Genomic DNA, 13405 nt, shown 5'->3' with positions numbered 1-13405 from the left:
TTAACAATATCAAGATATATATTTTTTTTACACATTATATTCATATATAACATCATATGACGGTATCTATAATAGTGAATTGTTATTTTTGTACATATGCACAATAATTCCGCTTCTCTTGGTCAATCCCCATTGAGAGTATTCAAAGACCTCTAATTAGTTGTTTTGTTTAACATGTAAATTTCACCACAACAGGAAGGTTGCCATTTATGTTAAAGAGATCACCCGTTGGTGTTACATTTGACATTGTTTACTTGACATTACTGCATTGTAGATAAAATCTCCTAAAATCAAAAATTTAAATAGGTGAAAAAAAAACAGTATGTTTTTTATTACGCCACAAATAATAATACTGGGGTCCAAGGTAAACAATCTTAAAAAAGAAACAAAATATATAAAAAGTAAAAAAAATAATAAAAATAAAAAAAGATAGTAAAATAAATAAACAAAATAAAAGGGGGGGGGGGGGTTCTCTTTTCATAAGAACGACATGCAAAATATATAAATAAAAAAAAAAAAGTTGAGTCTTGCATGCGAACTATTTTTTTAAAAGAAGACCAATTTGCTAATTTTTTAACGTTTAAAAAAATGAGAGATTACCATAAAGAATTACCTCGATTTAAACATTTTCCAAAAAATTTTCTACAAAAGTACATTTTTTTTTAAAAAAAAAAAAAAAATAAATAAAACAAATTTTAAAAAATTAATTCTTATATCGAATTTAATCAAACTGACAAAATAACACACACGCTCGTGTGCTACAGGCACCTTTAAAGAGAAAGGGATACGTGGTTAAAATAAGTTGAAATGAATATAAATATATACATATATATATATATACATAAAGACCATTTTTATAATATTCCCATTATTACAAATAAAAAAAAAAAATAAAAAGGAATTCGAAAAACTGTCCCATTTTTAGAGGTAGCTTTTGTTGCACACACACTTATTTAATGTTCATGAAAATATGATATATAGAAACCCTGGCTAAGAAGTGTGTATATACACAACGTTAGCTAGCGTTCAGTAAGAACTGTTCTTTACTTTTCTTTTTTTTTCTTTTTTTCCTCTTCCATCTTTGAATGCACATATGTAAGCGATAAATTCCTTCGATGATTATATCAAATGAATGAAGAAAAAGGAGGGGAAACACAACTTTAAGTTATATATTTATTTATATGTGTGCTGTGAAACATAGACAACATTGTGCACCTGAAGGAAGCGCGTGGAGTAGGTGAATTTTTTACATTTTGATCATCTCGCCCTCCGCTTGAAGTACTTCAGTTTAAGTATCATCATAAAAATCGTTCTTCTTTCTTTCGGTCTGTTTTACATTTTCGAAAACGTTTAAAGTGGGATCGTCAAAATCTTTATAATCACTTTTAACGCTATTGGGTAGTACGTGAAAATTGTGGTTTTTGTAATTTTTTGTCTTTTTAAAAATACTTTTATTTAAATAATTCTTTGAATGGTTGGAATTATATTTTTTTTCCATCATAAAAAGAAATTGAAAACTATGTGGAGATTCATAAAAACATTTTTTCATAATTTGTGCTTCAGCTTCCGTAATTAATTTCATTTTAACTTGGTTATGTTTTATGAAAATGTGATTGGGCACGTCTTTAATATTGTTAAAAAGCTTTTTACATTTGGCACATCTTATTTCGCTTTTTCCATCAGTATTTGTGCTATTATTATGTGTTGGTTTTAAAATATAATTATTTTTCAAAATTTCTAAAAATTCCTTTGTTTTTTCAATTTCAATATGTTCATTATAGTTAGCTTTTATTGCATCCTTAATTTCAGTCTCAAAGTTCAGAAGCCATTTTAATTGATAATCTGAAACTTCGTCTAAATCATTAAGATATGTATTTTTTAACCTGCATAGATTAAAGTAATCACCATTCTCTCTATTTGGTTTGGTTGTTTGATTGACAATGTCACCTCGTCCTTCTTCCATGCCACAGTTTTCTTCTTCAAGAGTGTTATCATTATTACCACTATTAGTTCTATCTTTATAAGTGTTCCCGATTGTGGAATTTTCTCCTATCACATAATTTTCAGTGTTGGAATTACTATATCCAAAATCCTCATGCACATAGTGTTCTAACTTTTTTATATTAAAATTTTCATAAAATATGGGAATAAGATTTTTGTAAAATTTATTTTCCATATTCACTCTTAGGTAAAAGTGTCCACATTCTCTCGTCATTTCATCATACGTATTAAATTTTCGTGCTGAATAATAACAAAAGTTATGTACAAATCGAAGATACAGTACTAGGATATCTAATTTATTCATTATACTTAACTTTTTATTTTCTTCAATAATTTGAATAATTGGACTTTCACTTAGTTCGTTGTTACATACAATATTTGTATTATTTCTGTTCTTATTAATGTTATCACAATTCTGATCAACAGGGAGAGTCTGTTTCTCATTGGTTGATTCAACATCATGGGTGTGTGATTCCTCATCGATTTTTCTCTTCTTATGCATACTTTCGAAATGAACTTCCTCTCCTAAACGGTGTTGTAGATCCAAATCAATATGACAAGAAGTGTCCAATTTTCTGACTAATGTTTTTGCATTTTCATAATCCATTTTTATTATTTCAATATGAGAACATATGGGGGGGCATATTCTTAAGTCCAAATAATTGTAATTATTTCTTTTAAGGTTACTTAAGTACCATCCTTTGATATATACACTTAAAGGTTTTTCACGTAATGTATTTAGTATATCATTTGTCTTGTTATGCTTTTTAAAATATATATTTGCCTTTCTATAGAAGGATGGGGATGATGATATAGATAAAGAGAAAGGTCTAGTTTCTTTAGAACTGTACGTATCCCATATGTTTGCATTTAGTATATCATAATCCAGTTCATTTAATTTTTTCAGAATGTCGAATTTTTTTATGTTTAGTGGTACGTGATCTATGTGCAATGATGTATTGGCTAAATAGTTTACAATTTTAATTAAAATGTTTGTGTTTTCATTTATATTTTCGATTTTGCATTTTATTTTTTCCTTCCATATGTCTGTTGTATACATTTCATTTGGGGGATGTTTATTTTTTCCCTCCTTTTTTTTTTTAGAACTCGATTCTTTGCTTTTATCATCATCATTTTCACCGTTCCCATTTTGCATAATCTTCGCCTTTGCGTTCTTTTCTGCTGTATCATTTTCTGTATCGTCATCTGTTTCGTCTCCCTTTTTCCTTTTTTCTCCTTCCTCTACGATGTTCTCCTCCACGGAGTTCTTCTCCAAGTTGGTGTTAATTTCCAAGCTGAAATCATCAAAATTGTTATTATTGTAAAGTATCATGAATTCCTTGAAGTAATTTTGAGCTGATTTTATGTTCAGTTCTGTCTGTTCGTTCATATATTTTACGCGATATTTTTCCACAAAAAATGAGCTTGTGCATTCGTTATTACATATAATATCTAGATTTTTCTTAATATTCTGTGTTGCCAATTTTTTTATTTCATTTGCCATGTCATCAACTGTTTTATATTTCTTTACTTCATTGTAGAAGCTTTTTATCATATCCGAAAGGGAGTACTCAGACTCATTGCGACTTTCATATAGTCTTTCGGTTTTACTATTGTTCCAAGTTTCTCCTGCTTGGTCATAACTCTTCTTGAAATTATCCAAAAGGTATTTTTCAAACTCATCATCATTTTCAAATTCTATCTTTTTTTTGGATTTGCTGGATTCCTTACTTTCCTCAGCATTACAATCCGGCTTCTTCCTCTTCCTTTCATTGGTTTTCTCGTCATTTGGTTCTTTCATTTTTTTTATCGAGTATTCAAGTTTTTTTTTTTGCGATGCCTTTGGTGTTCGGGTATTTTTCACGACAATTTTCAGGTCACTTTTAGGTCACTTTTCAAACCAATTTTCAAACCAATTTTCAAACCAATTTTCAAGCCAATTTTCAAGCCAATTTTCAAATCACTTTTCAAACCACTTTTCAAACCACTTTTCAAATCACTTTTCAAACCACTTTTCAAACCACTTTTCAAACCACTTTTCAAACCACTTTTCAAACCACTTTTTTGCCAATATTAACTAAACCTAATTTAATATGTGTGCGAAATACGTACTGGTAAAAAGTGAAATGACCATCCTCGTTTCAGAGATGGGGAAAAAACACCCCTTCTAATTGTTTTCCTCTGCTGAAAGTGGAACTCGGGGTGGGATATTATATAATAAAAAATTCCTACTCTTCAAATATCACAATGTTGCAGTTATGTGAAAAAATTTACCATATATCTTATTTGGTATTCTCGATGAATGCGTAGCAGATAGGAGCACCTACATGAGTATCAGGAAATATGAAAAAAAAAAAAAAAAAAAAAAAAGGGATAAAATTCAGTAGAGTCATTATCTATCAAGCAAAATGTCATACATTAAAGTTACTACTTTTTTTTTTTTTTTTTTTTCTTTTTTCCTGATCATTCTATGCTTATATACTTTCTTGCTAACCATTTCTTTCTTACCATTTCATGCTTATCCTTTTTTATTTTTTGCTTCCCTTTTGTATGGATGGTTAGCTGAGGCAAAAAAGAAAAAATAAATGAAAATGGAAAAAAAGTCTCCTTAACAGTTGGGTGCACTATAAAATACAATGTGACTATGAAAAATAGGATCCACATAAAAATTTAATATAAAAAGTTTCAGAGGCAGAATGGTTTTCGCCACCCATTGAAAGTTAAGCACAAGAGAATAACAACATATGTGTATAATACATACATAAGATCAAAATGTTGTGGATCTCCCCAATTTTTACCTTAGAATAAAAAAAAAAAAAAAAAAAGGGACTAAATGGGTTACTAGCACCCCGAAATTATGTGCCACCGTTGTGGAAATGTCATAAAAACTTTACAAATTAAGCAACAAAAAGGAAGGAGAAGGTGAAGAAGAACAAGGAACATAAAATTGCGTAAAATTATGAGTAAATTTATATGCATAAAATTATGCTTAAAATTATACGTAAAATTTTTTATTATAACCGTTTGAAACCACAAAAATGTGTGTGCGATTCACCCGTACTGTTTTATTGATATGAAAACCTTTTTTTAAGATTCAAGCACGACCTATTTGTCACGTATTGTGTGTACAAGTTTACGCATTTTACCTTTTTTTTTTTTTTTTCCTAGTTAGCGAAGTTGAAATAGAGATTACACACATAATTTACGGTTTTATGACATACACTTACTATACATGCAAGTATATCATGATCATCCTATTGTTCTTTGTTGTTTCTGCTCTATTAAAAGACTAAAAAGTTTTTACATATATATTAACATGCGGTTGTATGCAAGTGTGCTATATGCTTCTAATTACGAATGACCTCCGGAAATTTAAGAATAGAACATCACGTTTGCATGACCTGGTTAACCAATCGCACATTGTAAAAGCAGAACGCAGATTTTTCATCACCACTTATGATTCATCACGCATTACTGCAATATTGCAATATTGCAATACTGCAAATTTGCCTTTTACCTTGTATAACTTTATTAATTATGCTTCATATTCTTTGAATTTTCAAATTTATAAGCAGTTTTCATTAGTCCTATATCGTTATAATAACATTAACGTTTTAATATACTAAAAAAAAAAAAATAGTTGAACAGTGTTAAGCACATTTGTAACTTTGTATGAATGGGAAAATGGTGGCCTTAAAATATTGTACACATGGAACTCGATATTTTTGAATTTAAGATTTTTTTCCAACGTTTCTCTGTACTGATCTCCATTTTTACAATCTCTGCACTTGATTTCATCTCATTTTATTTGAACATCACTTCCATGAGGCTGTCAAGTTCAAATTCGAACTTAAGGAGAAGATATATTCACCTATTTGATTTCTCCACACTTGGTCATCTTTTTAGTTCACAAATCGATCACATATTGTTGCTACGCTTTAACATATATTTTATTATAGGCTTTGCAAAAAATTGTTTGTATGCCAGTACTTTGTAAAGAGAAATATTCTTCCATTTGATCGGTACATTGTGTGCAAAATGGGAGTACCAAAATTAGAGGCAAAATTGTAACCAAAGGAATGTAAATGTAATTATAAGTTTTTTTGAATAAAAGAAAGAAGTGCTATCCCGTTTTGCTCTACTACCTTTTTAACATTTGTAGAGAATAAAATAAAGGAAAAAAAAAAAAAAAAAAAAAAAAAATGAGATATACGCTATTCCTTTTATGTAAAAATCCTAAATTGAATCATTTGTAATTATATATACAGATTCAAATTATTCTATGATTTGTTTTATGTTCCTCATCTAGATAAATGTAAACATGCATGTCATGGAGAATGGGGTTAGGTGAGAAGTTTAGTATACAGAAATGGTAATAAAATGATGACACATCAGAAATCAAACGATGGGATGTAAAAGACAAATCTAGGTTGCACATTAGTGTAGCATTAAAGGAAAATATGGTCAAAGGTGTAGTCATGAAAACGTGCTGATAACAAAAATTTTTAAATGAAATAAATATGTGTTGCGTGAAAAAAATATATAATAGTATATAATAGTATATAATAATATAATAAAAATATATAATAATATATAATAGTATATAATAGTACATAAAAATACAACTGTGATAATTTCATTTCTCATATGTCGTGACTGTTATATATGGAATGGTGTCACTCCAGAGTATATACATATTTGCGCATATAAGATTCTTTTCCATTTTCCTAATTTCTGAAAATGGATCCATATATAATGTGTTCGCCCATTTTGAGACAAAATCCTTTTTCTTCCACTTTTTCTTACCTTTCAAGAAAGTTCACTTTTTATTTCCCAGAGGGGCGTGTTGCAAATACCTGAATACAATTTTTCCTCTACGTTTCTCAAAGTTTAACTTATGAATTTGTATTTTGACAGTATCCCCTAGATTAATTTTTACTTTATTAATTCTTAACTTTCCTGAAATGAAACATAGAAATTTTTCACCATTTGGAATTCGAACCACAAAATTGGTGTTTGCTAAACATTCGTCAACTATTCCATTCATTTCTATTACGTCATTTTCTTTTGTAGCGTGGAAATCTTTGAATTTGTTATATATCTGGTTAAACTTATTACTCTTTTGTTTGCATTTTGTCTTGTTTCTAACTTTACATTTATTCTTGTTAAATCCTGAACCACAATGTCTTCTAAATGTATCTACATTGTTATAGATTTCATTTATGAAAAGGTTATTCTTACGGGTTAATGCATTGGTGGAATCTCGGAAAGTATATATAAAGAGGATGAAAAGGAGTAGGACTTTTTGGTACATATGGAATTTTTGACAAAATTGTATTGGTGTCTGTGAAGAACTATATCGGATATATCAGTTTTGTTGTAAAGTAGAATAATTTTTATTATAATCCTCTTTTAGAAAATTTTTTTTTTTTTTTTTTTTTTCCTTTTTGCTATTTTCGCGTATCGTGGAGAGTATAAAAAGGCTTCGTGAGTGTCTATGGTATTCGTTCAAGTATAAATAAGTTTACGACATCACTGTGGAAGGCAGTGAATAGGAGGAATAATATCTCATTTTATGTTTCATTTGCCCATGCTTGATTTGTTTTTTTGCCAATCTATCCCTTTTGCATGAGTGGGGTTTTTGGTATACATTCGACTTGGCTGCTCTTTCGCATCAACCAACGGGTAAAAATGAGGAAAAAAAAATGACACAAGCGGGGTTGAATAAACGAATGGAACAAACGAATGGAGCAAACCGAATGGAATAAGTCAAATAAAATAAAAGAAAATAGGCGAAATAAATCAAAATATTCAAAATGGGGTGAAAATAAAAGAATTCACCTTAGGCGTGAACGTATGAAACGGTTCATAGTCCCCTCATTGAAGTCCGGTGTGATTTCTCATTTACATGAGCTTTTATATTATGTGATGTTTCTTCCACGATTGAGGAAAGGAATTTATCTATCTGATGCTCGTTCCCGAGCTCTCCCTCTTTTTTTTTTTTTTTTTTTTTCCGCTGTGTTCTATCTTTGTTAAAACTTTTTGCATCCTCAAGTGGAGTCTCTTTTCCACATATGTCAGAATTCCTTTTCCTGTAGTGTAATATTTGTTCAGGAGGAAATGTAATATGTGAATGTTTTGTTCCATTCAACTGACATACACATGGAATTCATAGTGTCCGTCCACATTTAATGATACATGTTAATGCTTCCTAACGGAGAAACTTATTAACGATTTGCATTAAACGCTGGGGGGTATGACAAATATTATGAAGGGCAATTATCCCATATTGGCATTCTAACCATCTAGGGGAATTTATTTCATACAGTCAAGTACTATAGAACATATGCATGCATACGTCACCTCCTGATATAAGCTTTTAAAAATATGGAGCATTTTCCATCGTCCCAATGTTATTAAAAAAAAAAAAAAAAAAAAAAAAAAGAAAAGAATTTGTCACGAGGTTCTTATATCCGGAATTCGTCATATCTGTGCAACTTTTATTTATACATATTATTATGCCTAATAAGGAGTACGCAATCCTTTTTTTTTTTTTTTTTTTTTTTTTTTTTTCTTTTTTCCTCCTGCTACGTTTAAGAGGCATACATATATTATATATAAGCATGTTATATGTATACATATGTACATGCATACGTGCATACATACATATATACATACAAACATACAAGCAAAAGATAGCTCTATTTGAGGTGGGGGGAGGAATGTTTTTTAATTCAGCTTGGTCACGCGAATGCTTTTTAAAAATATGTAACAGAGAAGTAGTGAGAGAACAGGTAAAGGTTGTAAACCCCAAAATATTCACGATTGAGGCACACAAAAGGATCAATGGTAGTAAGAAAACCATTACCTTTTAACATTTAGCTGAACGATGAAATTGGTGTTTGTCTAGAACTGGTACAAGAAGAGGACGAGAACAGTGGAGGAAAAAAAAAAAAAAAAAAAAAAAAAAAAAAATCTGATAATGTGCAAAAGGTGGTATATTTCCAATGTATGGGTCTGTGCATAAGTATGTTTTGCACTTATAACTCCTATGTGTAGTTTACATGTAAGCGCGTGGGAATTGCCATACATATACATATACAGTTAGGTAGTGCGCCTATAAAGGACCATAAGGAGAGAGAAGTAAGAGAAAAAAAAAAAAGAGGAGAAAAAAATAAAGGGAGAAAAAAAAAAAAGATGAAGAAAAATTACAGCGTCCTAAAAGATGAAGATCAAGTTAACGATTGCAATGAAGGTATACGATACAGAGAATACAAAAAGAATATTCGAAATATACAGATAAACTCTGAACGGATATTAAGTGAACTTAAGGAAAATTTAGTATATTATGAGAACGATATGCAGAGAAAAAATGTACATGCTGACAGCATGTCAGAATTCTTCTCAAATAATAAAAAAAGAATAAGTGAATTAGAAAATTTGTATAAAAATGGAATTCAGAACTTAGATATAATGAAGAATTATTTTAGTCATAATAAAACATATGATATAGAAATTTCTAGATTTTTCAGCATTTTTGATAAATTTAGAATTCAACTGCAGAATTTGAAAAATATATTTGATAAAATATGTCTACACAATAGTAGTCATTTTTATCAACAAAGAGAATCTCCATCTGTACTTATTAAAAATAATGAAATTAATAATGTCATTAAAGAGAGAAGTGCTTTACAACATTCTATCACTGAATTGGATAATATGATTTATATTGGACGAGAAACAAACTGGAGGTTAAAATTACAAAATTATAATATCACACAGCAAATGAAAAAAATTAAGCTTTTAAATGATCAACTGCCAAAAATTCAAAAAATTCTGAAAAATATTAAGTACTACACTACCAAAAGGATGATCATTCTCTCCATTACCATTGCATCTTTTATATTCCTTTTTTTTGTGTTAAGGTAGACTCCACTCTCTACAGATATTGAATATATACACATATATATATTCTTGCAGTAGACGGAGAGATGTAATTAATTTGAAGGTATTTTATACACAAACGGATCTACATGACCAGATGAACCAAGTAGGGACATAGTCTTATGAATGCAAAGCAAATCAAACTAGATGAGACTATGGTAGGATTCCACACGTTAAAAAGCGAACAAATATGAAATATGTCATGTAAGATAAGCAAACTGTGAGCTACAATTAATGGACATACTAAATGGAAACCATATTACGACACTTGATCCCCACTGAATGAGCTGCTTTTTTTGGAGGGAAAAAAAGAATGCGTCCCTCCTTCCTTTCCCTCAGTTTTATCGTAAAACATTCAACGAATCAGGGCAAGCTGTAAAATTTGTATTTTAAAATAAATAATTATTTATTTAACTAATTATTTAACTAATTAATTAACTAATTATTTAACTAATTATTTAACTAATTTATTAACTAATTAAAACTTTTTTGTCTTCGCTGCATAGAAGTATAAGCAGAAAAAATAAAATAATAATATGTAAATGTTGCTTCATGTGTGAACCATAATTTTATTTTTTCCCCTTTTTTAGAGGTATGATTCACACGTGCAAGCTTGCATATGTATGTTATAAAGAAGAAGAACGGGTTCATATAATGTTATATTATTTGGTTCAGTTCTTTTTTTTCTTCTTTTTTTTTTTTTTTTTTTGTATTTTGATGAATGAAACATTTTATAATTTAAAACGATTTAGATGTATTTTAGTCATAGTTAAGAATATTTACATATGTATAAGCGTGAAAGTGGAATGACACATCGTGCATATATACCTTATGTAATGGACGCACGTACTTATACGAGTTTGTTCTTGGGTATGTATTTGACATGTGTGTTCTATACCAATATATTTTTAAACTGATGGGTAATCACACACACAGAGAGAGACACACCCTCCTAATCGAAATTAAAAAAAAAAAAAATAAAATAAAAACTCGTCCAAAACAGACGTAGCACTAAAAAAAAAGAATCAGGAGAAATTCAGCTGATAAGAGATGGAGAAAGGTTGGTTTCTTTGGACTGAACACAGAAACTCTGCTTGTTAGGGTTGCTCAACTCTATTTCCATCGAATCACAGATTTTTTTTTTGTTCTTTTTCTCAACATCTAAATGGATTGCTTTGAATACTCCATCTTGAATGACAAGATAATTGGGATAATGCTGACCATTGTTCATAAAAAGGCTCATTCCAGTGTCGATAAGAAAAAATCTATGATTACAGTAGTAGCTAATTTCATGTGATGATTGTTTTGTATGGCCAACCACTAAATATTTCGCCTTGTATTGTTTAAAAACGTGAGATAAAATTGAACATGCTTCTTTATGATTATACGGTACTGTGCGTGAAACATAATCATACCATAGCACCCCATCACGTGTTACATAATTGTGTGATTTATCATATGGTAACACATTACACATATTTTCTACTTGTAACCTTGTTTTTAAACGTATGGTATTTAAGCTAAATAAAGATATGTATTTACTTATCCCTGCATGAACAAATAAAATGTCATTTACCTTTGCTATTGCTGGTAGACGAATTAATTTTTGAAAATATTTCCCTTTCTTGTGTACAAAATGGTATAATCTATAGTTATAATTATTTTTAAAAAATAATTCCACTTCTTTTTTATTTACATAATCAAAATAACCACATAAATTTAACTGTTCATGATTTCCAAGTATTAAAATAATTTTACTATTTTTAAAAATCGCTTCTTTTTGTAACTTAAATAAATAGTCATAAATCATTGGTCCATAAATTCCTCGATCTAGTATATCTCCTACTTGTACTAGCAATGTATTTTCACCAATCCAATCATCATTTTCATTTATCAAATTTGAATGTCTTAAAATTAATTTCAAACTTTCTATATCTCCATGTATATCTCCAATAGCTATTATTTTCCCATTCCATTCTATATTATCATATTTGTAAAAATAGGATGGATCTAGCTTTTTTTTATCAATTGCTAGCGTTTTTAGCACGAAATCATCTTTTCCATTGTTATGTTTGCTTACTTTCTCAGTGCAGTACATGAGTGATGAGAATATCAGAATTAGTAGTACTAATCCTGGGTTGTACATCAATACCCTGAACAATTTCATTGTGCATATTTTCCTCCCTCGATTCATCTTTTTATTTACATTTGTATTCACATGTGTTAGCAAGATATAAATTTTTACTATTGAACAATCATAAAACAACCTTCATATATGGACATGGTAAATTCTACGTGCAAGTTTGACATTTTTATGATCGTTACTTCACATCTCTTGATACAAATGCCAATCTCGTGGAATCAAAACTGACTTGCGAAGAAGGTAATTTGGTTTAGATCAAATCACACCTGGATGACAAGAGAAAAAAAGAAAAATCCTACGCAGACAATATTTTCCAAGTGTAATCAGTGTGCTAAGGTCTAAAAAGCGCTTGTTCTGCTAACAGTTCTTAATTTACACATATAAAAAGGTACCATGTGTAACTAAGCATATGCATGTGTGTAAGTATAAGCTTATGCAAATGTGAATTTGTGCTCACGAAAGAATTTTCATAGAGAATACCTCTATCAAAAGAGGACTTCTCCACGCCCCCAAAAAAAAAAAAAAAAAAAAAAAAAAAAAAAAAAATTAAAAGAAGAAAAAAAATTTTTGCATAAAATGTACAAAAAAGTGTATAAAAAAATGCGCACAAAAATGCACAAACAAAAACATAAAAAAAATGCACAAAAAAATACGCACTAAAAATATACACATGTGTAGGTTAATTCAAGAATGGGAATTACAGACCCAGAAGATTCTTTTACTTTACACTTTCTCTCCTATTTTTGCATTTTACAATTTTAGTCTGGACCCGCTGCATGCACAGGCCAATGCACATCTTATAGTTAATAGTGCAGATTGGACGCTGTGTTTTGTACTAGGTCAAAACGCGGGGAAAAAGGAAAAAATGAAAAAAAAAAAAAAAATAAAATGAAAAATAAATCAAAACAAAGCAAAACAAAGCAAAATAAAGAAAAACAAAGTAAAACAAAGCAAAACAAAGCAAAACAAAGCAAAACAAAGCAAAACAAAGCAAAATAAATAAATAGAGAACAAGTTTTAAAAGCACATTGCAAAAAAAGAGGGAAAAACTGGCATGACAATTTATTTTGATAAACTTTTGCACAACGTCTACCATTCGAGTGTGTCACCGAAAAATGTTACACCGCGGAATTATAAGCATGATTCAACATGGCAAATGTCTTTTTTTTTTTTTTCTCACTCCTTAAAAAAGGAAATTTTTGCAGGTCAGAAATGCAGGCACGGTACATGTTACATTTGCGTAACAACATGTACTTAATGCGTACATTCATGTGTGCACATATGAACACCAATACATGTGTGTTTAATTATGACAAA

At 29.5% G+C, this 13405-nt stretch overlaps 4 protein-coding genes across 4 annotated transcripts; 1 reads left to right on the top strand and 3 right to left on the bottom strand.

Annotated features, from left to right (window-relative positions):
• Positions 1–1288: 1288 nt before the first annotated feature.
• Positions 1289–3802, bottom strand: PGO_123940 (hypothetical protein, conserved; the record flags this gene model as incomplete). Its single annotated transcript, XM_028689184.1, has 1 exon — positions 1289–3802. One exon carries the CDS (start codon positions 3800–3802, stop codon positions 1289–1291), a length of 2514 nt encoding a protein of 837 aa, XP_028544985.1.
• A 3018-nt stretch (positions 3803–6820) lies between these two features.
• Positions 6821–7315, bottom strand: PGO_123930 (translation initiation factor EF-1; the record flags this gene model as incomplete). The annotated part of the gene is made up of 1 exon (XM_028689183.1): positions 6821–7315. One exon carries the CDS (start codon positions 7313–7315, stop codon positions 6821–6823), a length of 495 nt encoding a protein of 164 aa, XP_028544984.1.
• A 1883-nt stretch (positions 7316–9198) lies between these two features.
• PGO_123920 (hypothetical protein, conserved) lies at positions 9199–9930 on the top strand (the record flags this gene model as incomplete). Its single annotated transcript, XM_028689182.1, has 1 exon — positions 9199–9930. The coding sequence occupies one exon, from the start codon at positions 9199–9201 to the stop codon at positions 9928–9930; it is 732 nt and encodes a 243-aa protein (XP_028544983.1).
• A 1051-nt stretch (positions 9931–10981) lies between these two features.
• Positions 10982–12139, bottom strand: PGO_123910 (shewanella-like protein phosphatase 1; the record flags this gene model as incomplete). Its single annotated transcript, XM_028689181.1, has 1 exon — positions 10982–12139. One exon carries the CDS (start codon positions 12137–12139, stop codon positions 10982–10984), a length of 1158 nt encoding a protein of 385 aa, XP_028544982.1.
• Between the last annotated feature and the right edge of the window lie 1266 nt (positions 12140–13405).

Source organism: Plasmodium gonderi (assembly GCF_002157705.1).
Source record: "Plasmodium gonderi DNA, contig: Chr12, whole genome shotgun sequence".
Taxonomy (NCBI): Eukaryota; Apicomplexa; class Aconoidasida; order Haemosporida; family Plasmodiidae; genus Plasmodium; species Plasmodium gonderi.
This window is presented reverse-complemented; position numbering and strand designations above follow the sequence as displayed.